A 23,733-nucleotide genomic window follows, 5' to 3' on the forward strand; every position below is an offset into this window, starting at 1 on the left:
AAATATAGACTAATAAACATATTAAATAAACTGAGAAAATAAATGTTGATACATAATTATAATATTTTATTTAATAGACTGACTTGACAGTAATAATAAAATGAATTGAAAGTCAAAAGTGACGTTTTTTAACACTTAACAGCAATACCAGCCTACCTGCAGGTTGCTTTTAAAATCATATTATATAAAAGAAAGAACCGCTTTAGCCCCTCTCAGGACTATAGATGACTGAATCTAATGAGGCTTTTGATACATAATATTTTTTTTAATGTAGACACACAATTGTTTTACAAAGAAATTATGTATTTAAGTCCTAGTTTAATATACTGACTAAAAAAGAAAGTGTTACTTTCAGATGATTTTTTTAATAATCTAACCTGGATGTAACTATTTTTTTCAACTAAAGATGATGGTACAAATTAGAAATCAAGTATACTACGAGATGATATAACATACTGTAGGTACGTATTACGATTTATAACAACAATTCTGTAATTAAACAAATATTGTACACACCACTAAAATATCATTTTCTTAATTTATTTTACTTTGTAATAGTTTCAAAACCATTTTTGCTTCAAGTACACACTTACACACACATACATTATTGCAAATTAAAATATTTAACCTGATAACAATTGAATACAGATTTGTACAGTCATTTTTATTTTTATTAATCGGTTTAAAATTAAATTTTGTTATATCAATATAGTTATGTGACAGATTACTGTTTTTGAAAAATTACTAGTAGGTTATATATAGCCTATATATTATATGCTAATATTGTATTCAAAACTCTTCAATGCAGGTAGATGGATGGATTTATTTATTATTATTTTTTCATAAATTTAATATTAAAATATAATAAATATTATACTAAATACTAACATAATGTCATTAAACATAATTTTCTATTTATAATTATATTGTTAACACTGATATATAATATGTATTATGTATATATTAATATATAAGACAACACCTGTAGAAATATTCAAATATTTTAATTACAACTAGAATACATATTTTAATAACATAGCCATAATCTTATTGTACTTAGTTATATTTGTTAAACAGTCTACGAATCCATAGAATGTAGTGCTTAACATCTGTAAAAACTGCAATTGAATTATGTGTATTTGGATCCTTGATACTTACTACTCCGGTTAAATAATAAGAATCAGAGTGGTTATAGCATAAGCCAGCACCACTATCACCTTTACTCACTGCTTGTCCTGAAACTAAGAATATTTTATTCAAAATACTGAAGTTAATCATATGACATTATGACAGTTATTACGTAGGGGATACAATATAGATATATCTTATTAATTACAAATTATGTACAAGGATTATATTACAATAGTGTACACAATATAAAATATTTCCCATAGTACACTTTTAATATAAAAAGCACAGGGAAATTAATTAAGAAAGGAATACACATAATATAATATGCCACAAACACCTACACATGCAACACATAATACATAAATAATACTCTCCTATCTAACTTTATGATTATAAATTACAGATGAAAAGTACCACATTATAAGTATGTGCGATTTAGTACCTAAAACATATATCACACGTGGTTTGATACGATAAAAGTATAATATTTATTGGGGTTTTCTAGACACATTTACACTGCACACCAGATCAGTAACTGTTAGTCGATAACTCATTTATATTGTCATTGGTTACACGATTGAGAGTTAAAATAATATAGTGTGATAATCAAATTAATTAGATATATTACTTAAACGTGCACTATCACTATAAGATATAAAGCCTAGTAGCAGGGGGTTGTCAGACCATATTTTCTTCTCCGAATGACACAGACTACAGTTCTCGGCCACCATATTCGGACGAGTCACCAACCCCCAGTACACACCGTATCTTACTCTTACGTTTATTATTAAAGGAAAATGTGGTTGAGCATGATTGATGAATCGCCCTGTATAGTTTATTTGAAAGATTTGTAAAAATATATTTTGTATTCTTATACTAATATTGTAAAATATGATACATTGTATTACATAAAATTAAGTTTATCTTAATTTTAAAAAATGTCTAACTTCAATAAATTTAAGTTAAGGTTGTTAATAAAATTAATGGTTTCTGGGTACCTATATGTGTTTAGAAATTTTGTTACCTGATTCAGAACCGGCGCAAAACTTATCAACAGTCACATATGGTTCAAATCCATTTGTATACATTTTCTGGCAAGAACTATGGTCGATGTATGGTAAAGATGCTTCTAATAAAATAGGACTTAAAATGTCCATTTCCGTCTTTCCCCAACCAACAATCTGTAAAGTTACAAAATAGTTTTTTAATATACAATTATAATGAATATATGTATAGTATTAATCTCATTATATGTAAATTTTACAGTGTGAGTAATAACTAAAGACTGGATTTTGCATAAAATGCATTTTGCTATTTTCTAGATCATATACATGCAGTCAATGAGTGTCCACAATTCATTACTTAATTGATTAAATATCAAAATTTTATAGAGCATATTTTTGGATATTCTAACGTTAGTGCATATTCTGCATATTTTTGCATATTTTAACAAGAAACCGTGCAAATATACACCTGACGATCTAAAAAGGTGTTGAGTAAAAAACAGATTATAGATACGTTTATAAAATATTAATATCAAATATTTTGCATCACAAAGAATATTCGGACGCTAAAAATAGGTTAGGTTATTATTTTTCCAATTAACATACTACATTAAATTTTTCATACTTTTTTTCTATATATATCAGTATATCACCAATGTATCTACAATTTGATTTTAATATTTTAACACTGTATCAATGATTAAAAATTAAATTACAATTTAACAAATTACATTATTGTATTAAATATTTTTATATTATACATCTTACTTTTCTTTATGAACATTTTAATAAGACTAATAAATAATTATCACTGCAAAATTAAAATCAAATATAAAATCTAAAAGAAATTTTATTTTGTGTCTTTTGTATCTTTTTCTTGCATATTTTAACTTTTTTTTGTGCATTTTGCATGCATATTTTAAAATTTTAAATTCATATAAATCCGGTCTTCAGCAATAACTAACGAGTATAATTAGTTAAATAAAGTCTCTGACTGAATGAAAATCTTTTGTTTTAGAAATCAAACGAATATGGAATAAGAATATTGAATAATTTTCAGTGGTCTTACAATTTGAATTTTGAATGATAAGATTTTTGTTCAGTTTAGTCAGGTAGATAACATTCCAACATTTAACAGCTATAACAGGGTTAGCGATATTATATGCCAGTGGCCTATTTGCCAAATTTCAATGGTATGACAAAATTAATTACAATATTTTTCTTGAAATATTTTGAAAAATAATTTTATAAGTTAGTAGTAATAGGAACTTTATCTTCGAAAAAACAACAACAGAAATCACATAAAAATGTAGAATTATAATTTATAAGTTATAACTCTCATTGAATTTAAATTTAACATCACCATTCATTACAGGGACCCACTTGTGGTATCCAGTTGCTCACTTTTTTTGGTTATGTATCATTGTAACATGCCAATGTGTATGCGTGTTTTGGCATAGAATCTCACCGTATATGTTCTTTAAATACAAATGGACAATGGTCGACGAGTGGTAGTTATAATAATTAACAGTTATATAAATCACAATTTTATTATTTAAATAATACTACAAACCAACCTTTCCGTGATCTCCATTGACTACATTGTATTTACCACTCCAATCGATACAAACAGGTGCAACACCATTACTAAAAGAAACTCTATTTTGTAGAACAATAATAGCAATATCTCCAGCATGAAATTCAAGAGATCCAAAATAACCTTCATTCAGGTGAATCATTTCTACCTGCACAATTGTTTTGATTTATATTAAAAATTTCACAACAGTAATAAGTTGACTTTGAATTATTAATAACTTACATCAATTATTTGAGTAAAATCATTGTCAATTACTGAAAAATCTCTAGCATATTTTCCTACAGCAACTTTGTATAGACCGTCGTTAATTGATATTTTCTTAGACAACATACCTTTTTACCAAAAACAATGAGCCGCTAAAAACGTTTTTAATTAATGCACTATTTCTTTTACATTTTTTACACAAACATTACCAGAAACGACTAAATTTGAAGAAATAATTGATCCTCCACAAATCAAGTCATAATTGAAATTTTTTTTATTTAATTGATATATTCCAACATTCCAAGGTGCTGTTCCAAAAGGAGCTTTTTCACTATTTTCAATTAGTACTTGGTTTACCTTATATAATCTACCACAATCTAAAATAATATTTGAATACATGTATAACCGATAGCAATTAATAAGCTATAATACCTATAAAACAGGCATATTTATGACGATTTAAAAATGTACTCAATTATTTATAACCAATAATTATTTGTTCTTTTTTAATTTCATCATTTAAAATATACACAAAAATCGAAGAAATTCGACCTAATATAGATACAACAATGAAATCTCGCTTAATGAAATTCTCAAATCTTCTATTCCAAGTACTCCCTCCACAAGATACTCAAACACTCCCCTAAAACTCAAGACCATACTCTTAATATACAACATAAATATGGATCTAATAATCCAATAGAATATAAATTGAATCTCTAACATCGCACAGATACTCAACGAGCAAAATACAATATCAAACCAATAGTCCAACATATTACAAGCGATTGACGAAATTTAAGCCACAAAAATCAAATCATAATAGCATTTTTAAGAACCACAAATATTATTTAAAAACTGTGACCTCATATAACTTGTGTGTAATGCAACACCTAAACTTAAAAAACAAAATGCCTTATGTAAGACTTAATGTCAGGCTAATAAGTAATAACCTTCGCTGTTAAAGCCTTAATTTAAATTTTTAAGAAAAAGTACATACAAAAGCATTGAGATACAGTAAAAGTTAAATAAATTAGTAAGATATATGAGATAATATATAAGAGATTTGTGTTTATATAACAAAAAATACAATTACATGGATTGCATCTATATAGCTGTTTATTCCACATTCCATTAGATTGACAAAGTAATTCAGGCGGATTCTCATCTTGTCCATTAGGAGCAGTATAATAATATGATGGCTTACAAGATGGCGTTGCTATTGTACCGGGTATCAATAAATTTGAACAATTAGCATACTTACCATTATGACTACATTTAATATCTAAACTATCCGATTCTAGAGGTGGACACATTTCTATAAATGTAAATAAATTATAATCAAACATAACCACATTTTGAACTTTTAATATGCAGATAAATCAGTCATTTTTACAACATTCGATTTACTACACAATACTTACTAAAACATAATTTCTCAAAATTGAATAACCATTTTCCTTTTCCAAGACAAACCCTAAAACCATTGGGATAAGCCTTATGGTATCCAATTTCACAATTCTCAATAATAGTAAGATTATGATTAATTAATGCCCCGTGAGATATAATTTTATTAGAACCTTCGTAGGAATATACAACTCCTTCGACGGTTGGTAGAATGCATGAATTCACTGTAAACTGTTAAATACATAAATGTTAAGTATATTTATTATTTCTAAAATATTTTAGTTTTGATGTCATTCAAAAAACCAAGCCAATAAAATAAATCAAAATTAAAAGTTATGCCCGTAATGCCAATATATAAATATATTTACGTGTTTGTTTAAAAGTACACGAATCCATTGAACATAGTATTTAATATCTGTAAAACCTAGGACTGAATCGTATTTCGACTTATTTGTGATACTCAGTATCCCGGTTAAATAATAAGAATTATCGTGTAAAAAGCTTATGCCTGATCCGATATTTTCAGCAACCATTCTTTGTTCTGAAACAAAAGATATATTATACTCGTACATAAAATTCAAATTGAACAAATAGGCGGAAATCCATTACATTTTCAAGTTGAAAGGAGGAGGGTAACATTGTTTATTTATTTTTATTTTACTTCAAACAATAGTGTTTAGGAAATAACATAATGAACACTGTAACAGTTATCCCCCCCCCCCCAAAAAAAAAGAATCATTTAAACTTAATATCCATAAAAGAAAAAGGTGCCTTGGAATTAGTGATAATTGGTTATTATAGTAGTTAATGATATGATTCTCATAATAAAAAGATTCTTTGTGAAGTTGGAACGACTCATCGGCAAATGAAAGGGCTCCTGGAACCTTTACTGTTAGGGTGAGCATGAAAACAAAGTAGCCTATGAAACTTTGTAGTACGGAAATATCACTATATTTATTTTAACCTCATTTTGGAAACATACAATTCTGTTCTGTTTAATTTTTGGTTCTGTGGGTATTAATAACTGCATTGATTTCATAATGATATGATTCTTTCATTTTATTTTTATTTTACACAACACAGTTATAAGTCCTTCGATTTTCTGATGAACGATGGAATCTAGTTGGTAAATTTGAGAGGTGAAAATTGAATTTAAAAAAGGCCTAACCTAAAAAAAATTAAGAAAAAAGAAGAATTTTTATGTAAAATTGATTTTGACAAAATTGATCTTGTTTTTTTAGTGTAACTCGAAAGTATAAGTGTAGATAAGTACAGCTTTCACCGAATATTGACACTAAAATTTTCTATGCACGACTCAATTTTGAAAATATTTTGACTGAAAGAATAAACGAAAAAAAAATCTTAACGTAATTTCACAATTTTTTTTTTCTGGACTTCCGTAATAATTCATCCAATTCATACAAATTTTATTTTTATTTCAAGATTAGAAAATTGACTATAAGATTCATAGTAAATTTTACTACGTACATTATAAATATATTCATATATCATATCTCCACTCAGAACCGGCACAAAACATATCAACAGTCACAATATATTCTTCGAATCCATTTGCATTCAATTATCGACAAGAACTACAGTCGATATATGGTAAAGTTTGCAAGTGGATTACTGTAAGATATGTGATAAATTTGAATGCAATAATTTATCATTGTACATGAAACACCATTCTGAGAGAAGATAAGTGTGTGTGTGACCGCCTAGGGTTAAATACCCCATAATAGAACTGTTCAAAATAATAAGTAGATAGACTTCATTTTCAAAAAAAACATCGAATTTGCATACTTATTATCCTAATATTAAAGATCGTTTTTAGTAACTATATGAAATATAAAATACATTCAAGGATCCTTGCATTACGTTTAATTAAATGTAAAAGCCTTTGCTATAAAAATTGGATATCAATATAAATTTTTTTAAGTACGATTTTGATATTTTTAGGTAAGTAAGAAACTTATGCGTAACCTTTTTTAACATTTCAAAACTTGATAACAAATCAAATACATTTTTATCGACATTCATAGAAATAAAACTAAAAAAATTAAAAGTTCAAAATTAAAAAATGCCTCGGTATGTATTATAAAACAATATCATAGACAGAAATATTGCAAATTTAAAAGTTCAATTTCATATATCTATAAGGCTACTCTTCAAAAATATGTATATTTTATTAGGACTATATATTATAATATATTGTCTAGAACTGGTTTTGAGAAAAAATCCAAGAATTAAAATTATTAAATAAAACACTAAAATATTTTACTTTTACCCTCAAAGTGTCAATTATATCCAATCTATCAAAATTCTATATCCTGTTTTAAAATCTGAGCATTTTTCCTGCTCCAAAATGTGTTAATAGACACAAAAAAACAACAAAAATCACTATAAAATCTATACTTACATCCTCATGATTAGAATTATAGAACCTTACCCAATGAATTATCGGTACAAAACTTATCAAAAGTCAGAAACCTTAGAAATCCGTCTGAATGTAATTTTCGACAAGTAGTAGAGCCGATATATTGAAATAATTTTGCAAATAAAACAGGACCTTCTGTGCCGTTTTTCGAGCCCCTAACAACAACCTGTAAAAGTATGAAAACATTTTAAAATGTATAATATTAATATCTCTTATGTAAGTGTCAGTAATTAATTCAATTGCATATTTGTATTTTTAAATAAAGCTGATTTATCAATAATTTTAATTTTGTAGATGGATCAAATATGAAATAAGAATAGCTTTTAGGGATTTTACAAAAAAAAATTTTATTTTGGAGCCAATTTAATTCCTAGTACTTGCGATCACAAAATATGTACGAGTTAATGGAAATTTGCAAATAGGCAATGTAGATCACTTTGTTCATACTAATACATTATAACGGACACATTGTTAATATTGCAGATCTCTTTCTGAAAGTAAATTTAAGTTTATTTTTTAACTTGTACGTTCCTCAGAGCAAAGTTGTGACGTAAATTAACTTAAAGGGTCTATATTCGCACAACTTTATCATTTTGACTCAAACATTCTTGGTGAGTTGTACGTTTCTGAACGTAATTTGTAACTTATTAACAGTATGTTTTCGAAATGTATCAACGATTTGAAGCTATCACCAAAATGTTTTAACTTTCGAGGAAAACATAGCCATAAGCTCTCACCACTATGGAGAAATTAAACCAAATTTCATATTATATTTTGTGTATATAATAAAACTACAAACTTAATTATAGCATATTTACCTTTCCTTGATCTCCTATCTTCACATTATATATATTATTCCAATCGACACAAACGGGTACTACACCATTACTAAACGAAATATTCTTCGTTAATACAATTACAGCAATATCTTCAGCAAATAAACCAGTAAATCCATTATAACCTTCATTCATGAAAACATTTTCCACCTATATAATTGTATTAATTTACATTTTACATTTCATACAAATTACTTGCACACTTTAAATTATAAATAACTTACATTCATTATTTGAACTAAGTCATTGTCAACAACACTGTTATTAATCACTGTTACATTTGTATCAAATTTTCCAACAACAACTATGTATTGTCTATTTTTTGCTAATAATTCCTCAGGTGACACATTTCTTTCCCAAAAACATTGAGCCGCTAAAAACGTCATTTAATTAATTATCATTCCTTCTTAAATGCATTGTACAAGGATTTTACCAGAAATTACTACATTTGAAGCAATAATTGATCCTCCGCAAAACATATGATATTGAGAATCTGCATTTTCATACAATCCAACCTTCCAAGGTAACGTTCCGACAGTTAATTGTTCACCATTGCCGATCAATTCATCATTATTGACATACACTTTACCACAACCTACAACAATATTAGATCCATTAGATGTAATATTAAAAGGTAAATCTATGTTTAGATTAATATACGTAACTCTGGCATCTATTTAAACAAACATATAAATATATAAGTAATATTAAATGGCATATTATAGCTATTATTTTTTACTTGTGGTCATATTTGTTCCATATTCATATCGAGCACACAACTCTTTGGTCTCGTCCGAACCATCTGAACAATCATTACGACCATCACAAACCCACGACCATTCGATACACAGTCCATTTGAACAATAAAACTTATCCTCAGTGTCTCTATAATGTATTTGAATGTGCAACAAATTATTATACAACACAATTAATAAAATTAATTTATACAATTAAAATTAATATGTAAGAAAAGAAATGGTTTTGAACTTCCTGGTTATGATGTGTAATTAGTACTTAGAATACCTAAATTTAAGTATAGATAATATATTGATTGATGGTTCTTATCAAGACTTTAGGACTCTTAGCCTTAAACCACCACGATTTTTCTCAACTTAAAATAACATATTTTAATATTTATTTATATTACAGTCACCAACACTGAGCAAGAAGATACAGCTTGTCGTTTTTCGATTTTTCTGTCACACAAAATGGCGGATCCTAAAATAATGAATCCTTATTCATTAAATATGTAAAGAATGTTTATTGAATTGAGATTATTATTATTGATTATACTGCTTTTGCAGTATTGAATAGAACAATATGTTGATTTCATATATTAGGTAATATTTTTTACGAACTAGGACAAATGGACGTAGCCGTTTGGACGTGGGGAAATTGGACGTAAAAAAATATAATCGAAATGTTAAATCAGTAAATAAAATTAATAAGTTATTTATATTTATTTTAATATTTATGCGTCATACAAAAACGAATATATAAATTATTAAAATTAAAAATGAATTCAAAACAATTTTTTATTACAATTATAGGTACACCAGCAATTAAAATACGATGTAAAAAAAAGTTATTTATAATAATTATTATAATACGTCAAAAATATAGTATATAAAATATCTAAAAAAAATTTTATTTGTATTTATGCAGAGAAATATTTTGAGTGATTCCGTGTAAAAATTATATTTTAGTTCTAGTTTCATAACTTTGAACAATTCTTAAAATGCGTTTATCCGCATCAATAAATTTCTTTAATTTTTTTTGGGGGGGACTCTTCCCTGCTTCAAGTTGGCAGTAAAATGCATCTCGCCAAAAAAACTTCACCATTGCGATTTAAGTTAATTAACGAAATTTTACATGTATATGTACACTTGTACGCAATTTGTACACGACTAACATGATAAGTGTGTATTGTCGTGTATCGCAGTGTGTCGATAAAGTATGATAAATAAAAAAAAATAATAACAAAAATACCTAATACCTATTGCCAAAACGATAAAATTCAGTCTATGGGTAATACCTAGGTAAAATACAATAATTATATCGATAAGGTTCGATATTATACGATACCATTAGTTATATTATGAACATATAATATCAATGGTTTTATAATTTATAAGCATAAACCAGAACTATTTATTTTCATTTTTTTTAAATATATTTTGATGATGATCTATTATAATAATATTATTTATTCAATTTATATATATTTTTTTTTTTTACTTCCAATTGTTCTCGCGTCCAACTGCCACGTCCAAACGGCTACATCCATTTGTCCCTCTTCGTATTTTTTAATCTTATACATCGTGAATTAGTGAGTAATAATATGTGAGGAGACAGTATTTCAGTTAATAATAGTAGACGAGATAAAAAACGTTTTGACCAGACTTACAATTTATTTTATATTATAAATTTTTTAACATAAAAACAAATTTATTTACAACTGCTTTGTATGTAGTTATTGACAAATATATATTAAGAAGCGGTTGGCCACTATTTATTTTCAGAATTTTTATTTTGTTAGTTGATAATTAATGCAATAATCTTAGCTTATACATTTTATTCACATATCAAATTACCAATGCATTATAATTTATAATTGAACTTATATTAACTTTAAATAAGTTTTAATTTTAATTTTGATGATTGTTTCCCCGTACCTATATATACAATTGAATTGTCTACCTTCAAAATTATAAAAACAGTTGATAACATTCCTTAACATTAACTAGCTTTCTTGATTGCTTTTAAAGACATATATATGCCTACCTAGCCACCGCTCCTCTCATGACTATAGAAGTCCCTGAATGTTATGAGGCGTTGATGTTTATAAAGTTTTGTTCTAGATAAACAGACAGTGATGTGTTCAGTAGAAAAATTTTTCATTAAGCTTTTATTTAATATATTAAAGGGATTCCACTCGGCAATTTTCAGTATTTGTCTAACACACATTCATTCGATATATGAATTTAGAAATGTTATTTGAAAAACTTACCAATTGATATAGTAAAGTGATAATGATTCTAAAAACAAATTTGAATTTGTCGTGATGTCTACTTGAGATCAACTTTCCCTTTTGTTATATTACCTCCCAAATTCCTAAAAACGTTATAAGTACTTACTAAAAAATAATAGTTAAAAAATTGTTATATTTCAGTTTTTGGAGAAGTTGAAATGAAAAAATAAAAAATGTGGGAATGACGATCACAAGTAGTCTTGACGTCAAATTTCGAATTTATTTTATTTAATTCTGTATTTAGAATTGTTATCGTTTCATTATATCAAACGCTACGTTTGGAAAAGAACACGTAAAGTTCGTGAGTTAGACAAGGACAGAAAATCACCAGGTGGAATCACTTTAACTATAAAATGAAGCCTTATTATCGAGTAGCTTTTTTCTTCACTTTACCTATGCTATGATGCACCTACAAATTACAATTATTTTATTATTTCATATTTTGGTACTAATTATTAATTAATATTTATGCCATATGAAGACACGAAATGCGATTGTATGTATTATTTTTTAAAAGAAAAATGCTGTATTTAATAAAGAGATATTATACCATTAAATTGCACTAAAACATAATGTTCTAAATATTATTATATTATTAACAGTGATATTACGTACCGAAAATTAAACACGAGTATATTAACCAGGTATACGTCGCCTTCATTGCCAATGGTGAGCTGAGACTAAGCCAATTATATTTTAAAATATACATTCACTACATCAAATTAACGTCACTACACACTAAACAGTATTTTTCTAAAATGTTCTAATATGTGGGTGTAATGGTGTATAACCGTTAACCAATATTTACTATAACGATAATATAATATATTATATTAAATACTAACAGACTGACAGCATTTTCATTGGATTAACTAATTTTTAACTTCATAAGTTAACTACCTACATAAGAGACAATAACAACAATACAACTTTACAACACCAATGTTCTATACACATCACATCGGGTCTTCTGAAATTCTATACTACTGTAGTAGTATGTAGTCGGCCCCATATTATGAACCTTCCACCAACTATATGTGATCACTTTATCGACCGAAGGACAAACCACGTATAAATAGGTGGCAATGATCAAATAATTAAGTTGCTCACTTGTTTTAAAATTTATTATTTAGGTCCTACTACTACGCATCTACGTCATATAGGTACACCTAAGACTGGATAGACCTGTTAGGTATCTGGTTTATGTAGATATAGGTATATCAAGTCATAGTCCCAGCTAAGCAAAAAAAAAATAGGGGCGGTGCGGCAGTATATATTTAATATTATATCAAAGCAAGAGTTGTTTATTTAAATCGTATAAATTAATTCATAGCGTTTATGTCTCTGGATAAGTTTCCTTACACTCTCAATTCAGACAGCCGTATCTTATGGTTTCCAAGAAAAATTTCCTTCCATCATGACACTTCTTGGAAGAAAATTTCAAATTTTTCAAAAGCTAATGAATGAACCGAATAGAACTTTCCCAACTGCAATTCTTCTTAACTTCCGTTAAAATAGTAAGAGCTTCTGGGTACTCACCTCTATCGTAAAACTCATGCACTGTTCTGCGTACTATATCTGCATCAAAATCGTCTAATTTAGTCAACGATTTTGCACATTTATACGTTTTACACGGCGCGGAGACTTGAACAAAACAACTTGTTGTTCTAGATCCAAACTATCTTTACCCTCTTTTCATACGTGCCCACGGACTAAGATAGAGATAGATAACCTAACCTATCTTAGTCCGTGTACGTGCCTCATATTTTGTTTTGATAAGCCGGTTGATACCGAGTTGCGGTCGAGATTATAACAGGTAAAAAAAAAATCCGAGTTGCGGTCGGGATCAAAACAGGTAAAATATCAAAATAAGTAAAAATCCTAGTTGCGGTAAAAAAATATGATTAATAATTATTATGTTATCATATTTATTATGACAAAGTTCCATATTATTATGCTAAATACAAAAATGAAACGGTCAAAATTTTGGCAACATATTCCATGCTCAATTGTGTTGCTAAAAAAGGATACTGATATAGGTACTAAATACTGCTTCACCGTTAGATCATGAAATTATTGACATGAAAATAGGATAAGAGCATCGGATAATCGATAACCGGATACTGACCGCAATTAAGACGTTAATTTTAGCTTCAATATTATTAAGACCGCAATTCGTCTATTGCGACCGCAACTTGGACAATACTGATAAGCCACTTGCTTCACCTGTTATCTAAAGTATTGAGTAAACACAGATGGAATAGTTTCATCTTGTTTAGATAGTTCTCTTATAAATTTGTGCACCGAGAAAATTATTTTTTTGGTCTGACTACGAGTATAGGTTAGGTTATAACTACACGGAAAAAAATATTACCAAACAGTTGGTCAATAGTGGTAATGAGCATGTATCGACAAATGGAAAAATTATTAAACCAAAAGAAATAAACGTTAAAAATATACCTATGTAAGGAAAATTGCACCAACATTTTTGGCAGAAACCCAAGAGGTACATATTCATTGTAGGGAATATTTTTTTATAACCCTTAATTTATGCCATAAAGCCTGTAAAAATCAAATTGTTAAAAAGAGAAATTTAATTAAAATAAATGTATATATTCTTCCAAAAGTAAATCAGTTGTAAACTAGAAGTTGCCATTAACAAAACCAAGACAATATAATACTTTAAAATTTAAATTGGTAGATATAAAGCAATAAAAAGACTAGAAGTCATTAAAAGAGTACAATAATGGTCATCATGAAACAATTAATTGTATAATACAAAATTAGTTTCTGCTAAAAATTATTCAAACTTAATAAGTGTAAATTAAATATAATATTATAATGGTACCAATAATAAATGTAATTTTAAGTTTCATTTAGATGAACAATTGTGTTAACTGTTAAAAATTGTTACAAATAAGTTGAACACTATGCATGCAAGTAATGATTGCAATTACAATTAGAATAAATTATTTATGTAACTACCATCCTAATAGACTTCGATATATTGTCACTTGCATAAGAAGTATGTTTATTATACAGTTCACGAATCCATTGAATGTGGTGCTTAACATCTGTAAAAACTGCAATTGAATTATTTGTGTTTGGGTCCTTGACACTCACTACTCCGGTTAAATAATAAGAATTAGTATGCAAAAAAGTTAAGCCTGCACCACTATCGCCTTCACGAACTCCTTGTCCTGAAATTAAAGATATTTTATTCATACAACAAAAACTAATCATACTTCCACTATTTGGCAGTAGGCAAAATATAAATTAACATTTATAAATAATTAATAATAATATAAAATAATATACATAATATATAATTATTAATAATGATACATCGGTGTGTTGTCAATTGTATAGGTATACATTTGAGTACCTCAAATCTCAAGGAAAGTGAATAAATCTAACTTCTGTATTTTTCAAGTAATATATATCTAATACACAACTTATAAACACTAGTATTTTTAAATTTTTTGAAATCATACACTTTTAACGGTAAGACACATTTTGGAAAAAATTCAAATTTTGGTGACCCTCAACCAGTGCATCCTCAACCCAGTATTTTTCAATGAGAGTGCCTAAGTAATGTAAATTAGAATTTGATATCCACTACCTTATACTAGGTCGTTATAACGTATCCCTATCCCATAAGGTACACCTCCACTAATAATTGTTTTTCTAACCTCCCTAATTGAATAAAAAAAATCTAATTAAATTAAAAAATATTAATTCAATAAAAATTTTAATTCAATAAAAAAAAAAGCGGGTAAGTGGAGGTCACTCTGCTGTACATTAGGTGTTTAAAGAGATCGCTGCAATGGATGGCATAAATTTGAATTCAGTTATATCAAATCATTGTATACGAAAAACGATTCTTAGCGGAGACCGTATAGAATATTTTATATTGTTATTACTTATAAGTTATTAATATTGTAGCCGGTAAGTTGAATTAATATTTTTTTTTTAATTATCAGTGATGCTGGAAAAATATTAAATATACCTATGTCAAATTTGGCTGTTTTGAAACAGAATTACAACAAAATTATAAACGTTATTCTTTGTGTTAATATGCAATTTTGTAAGAATTTGAACTTAAAATGTCTGTAAAAAATAACTATATTCATATAGTTTTTAGATTTCTTAGTTATGGAAAAAACTTCTTAAGTGGAGCCTTGCTTTAAATTTCCAATCCTTAGCTATAAAAATTGAATACTTTATACATTTTTCACTACAAAATCATTTTCAATTTTCTTAGACATTTCATAACCTTCAACTTGATTAATATTGTCAAAATTCGAACTTTAAATGCTTATAAAAAAAATCGTGCATATGTATAATTAATAATTAAAATAATTAAATTGCATATTTAATATTTTTCAACTGCTATTGTAACAAGTTATCAAGAGTCTTGTATTAAATGTTCATGCTTTTTGACCCAACTAATACAATTTCATTGACATTTAAAGGAAAAAAATGAAAAAAATGAAAATTTAACATGTCCGTCAACATCTGAAAACGAGTTAAAATATCTTGAAAAATGTATCAAGTATATGAATTAATGAAATAAACATAAGTGTTAATTCTACGTGTCCACAGTAATTTGTTTTTGAATTACAACAAAATAAAAAAATCGCTACAATAGAAATCGGGTGAATAGGCAATGTTTTAAAAAGCTTCAAAGGATCATAAACATTTAATTTGACTTTCAGTAGAAAATTTTCTTTTGATCAAGGTGGACAGACTTATAAGGAATCTTGTATTAAATTTGCTAATTTTTGTAATTTTTACGAATTTTGTAAAAATTCTAAGTTTAAATACTCATAAAAATTATTGCGGATTTACGCTCAACTTTTTTTTAATTTTCACTTACAACAACTTACGAAGAACCTTGTATTATATTTACAGGTTTTTTGACAGAAAAATTTTTTATCGACATTAATTTAAAAGAAACCAATAATAATCGAAAATTTTATATGCCTATATAAATGGTTCAACACAAACTAAAATATTTTGAAAATGTTATGCTGCATAGAAAATGGTAACGCAATTAATATTCAGTGAAAATGTCATGTATCTGTATTCAATTTTCTAGAGTTAACTAAAAACCAAAATCGATTTTTTCGAAAACTGGTTTTTGCGTAAAAATTCCAGTTTTTTCTTACTTTTTTGTTTGATTTTCCTGTCGTTTTTGAAAACTATAGGGAATTTTATATTTTGACTCCCCAAATACACCAACTAGATTCACTTTAATGCCAGAAAAATTGCTGTTGAAGAAAATCAAAGCACTTTTATGTTTTACTTTACTGCAAGAAACCGTGATGACAGTCACAAAAAAAAAATAATAAATAAATAAATATAAAAACACACATCATTGTAAAATCGATACATTCATCTCTCCGCTCAGAATCTAAAATATATTTTATAATTTTATATTCTTATATTTAGTTGTAAAATATGATTTAATGGCTAAATACATTTAAGTTAATCTTCATATTTAAAAGAAATGTTTGCTTTAAATATTAAAAGTTAAATAAATTTAAACTAAATGAATTGTTAAAAGTATTGATAGGTAGTTAAATATTTTATTACCCAATGCAGAACCGGCGCAAAACTTATCAACAGTCACAAATGTTTCAAATCCGTTTGAATACATACTTCGACAAGAACTATGGTCGATGTAGGGTAAAGATGCTTCTAATAAAATGGGACTTGATATGCCCTTTTCAGTTTTTCCCCAACCAACAATCTGTAAAATTGTAAAATAGTTTTATAATATACGATTACAATCAACGTATATAGTAATAAACTCTTTTTATTTAAATGTTGCAGTGTTAGTAATAACTTATTAGTATAATTAGTTAAATTAAGTCTGACTGATCGAAGATCTTTAATTTTGGAATTCGATTGAATATAAAATAAGAATATTGAATAATTTTCAATGGTTTTACATACAATTTTGATATTGAATTATAAGATTTTTCAGGTAGATAACATTTCAACATTTATCTACATATATATATATATTCATATATCAGGGATGGCTTCATATGCAAGAAGTGGCACATTTGCCAAATTTCAATGGCACGTCAAAATAAATTAAAATATTTTTCTTGACATATTTTGAAAAATAATTGTATAAGTTATTAAAAATAGGAAAAAAAACAACTAAGCGAAAAGATAATTCAGAAATCACATTAAAAATGTAGTTTTATAAGTTATAACTTATAACTGTTTGTAAAATAATATTTAATACCTAATGATAATTTATTTATAAAAAAATTTCATAAAATAAAAGTTAACAAATAAAGGCGAAATGTGTTATGTTGTATAATATATGTATAATAATTTTATTATTGCTTACTTTTTTTATCCTTTGTAAAAATACCTTTTTATGGTGAAGGGTACGCAATCATATTTTAAAAATGTTATTTGTAAATGTTGGCACTTGCCCCTAAAAATGTCACTATCCCTGACCGATACTATAGCAGAGTATCCTACAATATTCACCTTTACTTACAAATCGACAGTTGTAATGATGATATTATATTACTTAACTGTAATTAACTCACAATTTAAGAGGGCATTATGCCCGCATGTTTTGTCGCCGTCTTACAAGTGCGTAACATACAAAATGTTACGCTCAGCAGATCCCGTTTAGCTCTGTTAATTTAAAAACTAGAGTGAATTGACCTCTTATTAAAATTAAAGGTAAGATTATCATCGAGATTATCTTACGGGCTTTTTATTATATTTTAATTTTTAAAGGGAGTTATGAGTATTTTAAAATTGTAAATCGTTGGTACATTTTAAAATTCTCTTAACTTTAAAATTAAAATATAATAAAAACCACATGAGATGCCCTAGATAATAATTTTACCTTTAATTTTCATACGAGGTCAATTCACTCTAGTGTTTAAAATAATGATGCTAAACGTAATATGCTGAAAGTAAAATGTAATATTTTACGCACTTGTAAGGCGGAGACAACACATGCGGGTATAACGTCTTCTTAATAAATAATAATATTTAAAACTAACCTTTCCTTGAGCTCCATTTGGTATAGTATATTTACTATTCCAATCGACACAGACAGGTGAGACACCGTTACTAATAGAAACTCGGTTTGGTAACACAATTACAGCTATATCTTCTGCATGGAACCCATTAGGTCCATAATAAGCATCATTTAGGTAAATGATTTCTACCTATACATTTTTTTTAATTTATATTATAAATACATATCACACTCATTATTATTATTTATTAAATTCTATGATTCTACTTTTAAATTAATAGGTAACTTACATTCAGTATTTGAGTAAAGTCATTGTCAATTATAGTAAAATCTCTAGCATATTTTCCAACAGCAATTTTGTACAGACCATCATTTACGGTTATTCTATTAGATATCATACCTTTCTGCCAAAAACAATGAGCCGCTGAAAATGTTAGATATTTAATTAATTATCATTCCGTTCTAGGTATATAGAACATAGACTTTACCAGAAACAACTAAATTTGGAGCAATTATTGACCCTCCACATATCAAGTCGTAATTGGAATTCTCTTTATTTAATTGATATACTCCAACATTCCAAGGTGCTGTCCCAATGAGTGCTTTCTTACCATTATCAATCAATACTTGGTTTTTGATATACACTTTACCGCAATCTAAAATAATAATTGAATACACATATTGATAATAATAATGCAAAAGTAATAATATCTGTATAATATCTAGACCATTTAAAAGTTAAAAATATACATTAAACAATAATTATACCTTACCTAACCTAGCCTAGCCTAATTATTATTTGTTCATTTTTAACTATAACTTTTATAACACAAACAAAAGCATTTGGTAATAGTCATACTGCAATAGTTTAGTAAATTATTAAAATATGTATAAATTAGAGACTTATGTTCATATAATAAAAAAATGCAGTTACATGGAATGCATCTATATAGTTGATTATTCCACATTCCGTTAGACTGACAATGTAATTCAAGTGGAGTCTCTTCTTGTCCATTTGGCACAGTATGTGTAGACTTACATGATGGTGTTGCTATTGTGTCAGGTATCGATAGATTTGAGCAATTAGCATACTTACCATTAAGAGTACATTTAATATCTAAACTATCTGATAGTAAAGGTGGACACATTTCTAAAAACATAAACAAATTATAATCAAACTTCAAACTTATAATATTTAAATAGGTAAGTAATTACATATTACAAGTTTACGACACACAAATTGCAATGCAAAACTTACTGAAACACAATTTATCAGAAACCGTTATCCATTTTCCATTTCTCTGACAAACCCTAAAACCATTGGGATAAGCTTTATGATATCCAACTTCACAGTTCTCAATTACAGTAAGGTGATGATTAATTAATGTCCCGTGAGGTATAATTTCTGTTGAACCTTCATAAGAATATATAACTCCATCGACGGTTGGTAAAACGCATAAATTCCTAGAATTACAAAATACTAACAATTAACACCATATCAACTAGGTATATCTTGTACATCAAAATTATAACATTAAATAAATTAAATAATCAGGATTAATTGGTCCTTATGCAATCCATGTTCAATGATATCTTACATATAACTATGAATAGAAAAACAGAACAAATTTACTGATTACTATAGTGTAATGGAGTCATAATTAATAAATTGTTCAATATAATTTTTTAAAAATACATTATTTTCCCTGTTGAAAAATCCCCAAATATTATGTAAGGTAGGTTACAGTTAAAATAAAATGATAAATACATTGTATTAGACTGTGTTGTTGGTTTTGTTATAATATCCACCGGTCTTGCTGTTGTTATTGGTTTTGAAGATGGACTATTACTATTACTTTCACATCTCTCTTCATCAGATCCATCAATACACTGTCTTATGCCATCACATTTACTCTCTTTACTGACACAAGCCCCATATTTACACTGGAATGTGTACTTTTGGCACCTAGAATTTAAAATTTTTATTTGAATATAAAGGTTATTTTTAAAAATCGAAGTCAACTCACCGGACTGTTTTACATAACGCCAAAGTTTCATCAGACCCATCCTTACAATCTCGAGTTCCATCACACGTTGATGTTCCATCAATACATTGGCCAGATGTACATTTGTATTGGTCTTCGCTTTAAAATGAAATAACTTAAAGGTAAGTATATTGAATTTTAAAATTAACAATTACCTACGTGCTACATTAGTACATTGCTAAAGAACAAGGTTAGGGACTTATAGCAATTGCATACTTTTTTATTTATTTTAAAATGTAGCAGAGTGCGAAATAAATTTATTTCCCAATGCCGTGGTACCAAATCTAAAATTTGAATGTGCATATTTTTGCATATTTCATACATTTTGCCGGAAAATGCTTATTTTTACGTTATTGTGCATAATTTGCATATTTTAGAAAAATTTTCGAAATTTCAACTTCACAAATTTCACCCGACCTAAAAAAAACATAATAATGCAGCTTACTCACAGTCTTATGTACTTATTTGCTATATACTACTTACAACTCCTTATAATTTTCGTGGTTTAAAAATATTATGATGGCCTGATTGACCGTATCGTTGCATTTTATATAATATGTTACGATACGAGGGATACCATAATTTTAATATATTGCAGTTATTCAACGTTCTTTGAAACTACTACTAACCTTCCCGGTACATGTAAGATTATTTATTTAATGATTTAAATGAAAAATTTAATTTTTAATTTTTCCCATCATTATATAGTTGACGAATAAAATTTAAAAAAACTCGGAAATTTAAGAAACAAGTTAACAATCAGTAGATTTTTTTAAAAATTTTTTATATAAGTACACTAAATGTAATTAATAATTATTAATAAAATAATAAATAATAATAGATATATTAAATGCATTTTTCAAAATTTTGTATGCATATTTTGCGATTTTTAAGTGCATATTTTAGCGCTTATTATTGTGTTTTTAAGCGCTATAAGTCCCGAACCCTGCTAAATAATATAATATATTTAATACGTAATAATAAATTCTTCACTTCTACAAAAAATTAAGGCTTATGCGCCTACAATAAATAGTGTTGCTAAGATTAAATAACATTAATATATAAATTAGATATAAATATGTCCCTATGTATATTATACGAATATGCATTATACAATGTTTAACCTTAAAAGTAACACAAAATATTTCGAACGCATGATAGTAAATTTCATTCAGGTTTTTTTTTCTACTGCAAAAAAGACATAATAATTAATAATACACCTATTTTTTAACAATTTTAATTTTTAAAAAAAGTTTCCAAGAGTACGAGACAAAACAATTTTTTTGATTGTATTTTCCCCTCCCTCTTTTATTAGTTTGAATTTGAATCTCTTTAAATTTTTAAGAAAATTTGGCTAATAAAGTTTTTAGATCTTAAAATTTTAATTATTGAGAGTGAGCCAAAGTTTTGATTTGGGCATGTTTATATGTAGTATTGATCATATACGTTTAACAGCCCATCTACAAAATAACTTTAGAAGTCAAAGTTGATAAAAATATTAAAGTAATTCAAATTCAAACTAAAAAAACGGGGAATACAATTCAAAAAATTTGTTTTGTTGTGCATATACGAAAATAAATATGCTAACATTTTTAAATTACAACAAAATAGCTTAAGTCGTTATTCTTGTATAAATGTGTAAGTTAGTCCAAATTTGAACTATTAAACTATTTTTATATATTTATTTAAATTTTTTGGTTACAGAAATATTTACAGGCATCCTTCATTTATATTTTCAACTATTAGCTATAAAAGTTGAACATTTTATAATTTTTTTACTGGTAAATAGTGTTTGTACATTTTCAATTTGATAAATTTTGTCAAAATTTGAACTCGAAATAACAATAAAAAAAATTGTGAGTATATGTATTTTTAATATTTTTCAACAATTGCCTGTTGTAAAAATATATCAGAAACATTGTATTACCCTTTCAAGCTTTTTAACCCCTCTTTTCGACTACTATAGCGTCCACAGACACAAATAAAAAAGCACACATCATAGTTATAACACTATAAGATTGATACATTCATCGCTCCGCTCAGAATCTAAAATAAGTACTAAGTAGATATGTTTATAAACCGCTTACAGGCATTTTGATGATCCACTGGAATGTTGAGTACTGTTTATAGAATTTTGTCTACATTCAGCTAAATTTTCGTCAGAGCCATCGACACAATCGTTTTTTCCATTACACTTGGCATTTTTATCCACACAAGCTCCATATTTACATCGATATGCATAACTCGGACATCTATATAAAACAAACATATTATACATAAATACATAATATAAAATTGCATTAATCATTATAATTTATAACTATTATCTTGTACATATTTATTAGACTATAGTTAAATAGTGTATAAAAAGTTCATGAAATATACAATTTTGAAATGTTTTATGAAATATTGGAAAAAACTCGTGAATATTATTAGCTTTGGAATATAATTGGTGAAATAATTACCTACTAAAAACAATAAAAATAATAAACCAATTTCACAAATGATCTTTGAAAAAAAAAATAATTAATGTTAATAAAGACACACTAAAATAGTAAAATGTGCAAATATATTCAATGTCTATTTTGCAGTTGTGGGTGAAAATATCGCGACTTAAATACAAAACGATAATAGAATGAATAATGCTGTTAATGTTACTGAAAACGATAATAATAATAATATAATTGGATCTGATTTAGGATATGTACAGTGTACATATTAATGTTAACGAAGTACTTCAAATGATTCAATCACTAAAAAAGGTACTTCGCCAGATTTTGATTCTATATCTTCAAATATACTATTACAATTTACAAGTATCTGATTATATCATAAAGCCTCTTACTTGTCTAATTAATTTAAGTTTATCAAAAGGCATATTTCCACAAGTTTATAAAAACACAATAATAAGTATTATTCTTAAGGCAGGAGACATAAAAGAGTTGTCCAATTATAGACCTATTGGCTTAATATCTGCAATAGCTAAAATTTTAGAAAAATATGATAAACTTCCT

The 23,733-nt window shown here is 26.9% G+C and overlaps 2 protein-coding genes across 4 annotated transcripts in view; both read right to left on the bottom strand.

Moving 5' to 3' along the window:
• The window catches only part of LOC111034525 (modular serine protease-like), a 41,456-nt gene that overhangs the window by 13,299 nt on the left and 4,424 nt on the right, over positions 1-23,733 (bottom strand). For all 3 annotated transcript variants that reach the window (XM_022315796.1, XM_022315797.1, XM_022315795.1), the window contains 5 exons: positions 22,807-22,971; positions 20,702-20,818; positions 20,443-20,640; positions 19,933-20,138; positions 19,609-19,824 (listed from right to left, as the gene is read on the bottom strand). In XM_022315796.1, coding sequence (XP_022171488.1) covers positions 19,609-19,824; positions 19,933-20,138; positions 20,443-20,640; positions 20,702-20,818; positions 22,807-22,971 — 902 coding nt within the window. The remainder of the gene's footprint in view (positions 1-19,608; positions 19,825-19,932; positions 20,139-20,442; positions 20,641-20,701; positions 20,819-22,806; positions 22,972-23,733) is intronic.
• Positions 945-12,693, bottom strand: LOC111034526. The gene is given in 15 exon segments (XM_022315798.1): positions 945-1,241; positions 2,156-2,312; positions 3,713-3,880; positions 3,955-4,088; positions 4,146-4,313; positions 5,033-5,254; positions 5,361-5,574; positions 5,712-5,884; positions 7,796-7,949; positions 8,602-8,769; positions 8,844-8,992; positions 9,053-9,214; positions 9,359-9,504; positions 9,777-9,837; positions 12,266-12,693. Coding segments are annotated over 15 exon segments (2,355 nt in total). The 5' UTR covers positions 12,360-12,693; the 3' UTR covers positions 945-1,056.

This window comes from Myzus persicae, unplaced genomic scaffold (assembly GCF_001856785.1).
Source record: "Myzus persicae strain clone G006 unplaced genomic scaffold, MPER_G0061.0, whole genome shotgun sequence".
NCBI classification, from domain to species: Eukaryota; Metazoa; Arthropoda; class Insecta; order Hemiptera; family Aphididae; genus Myzus; species Myzus persicae.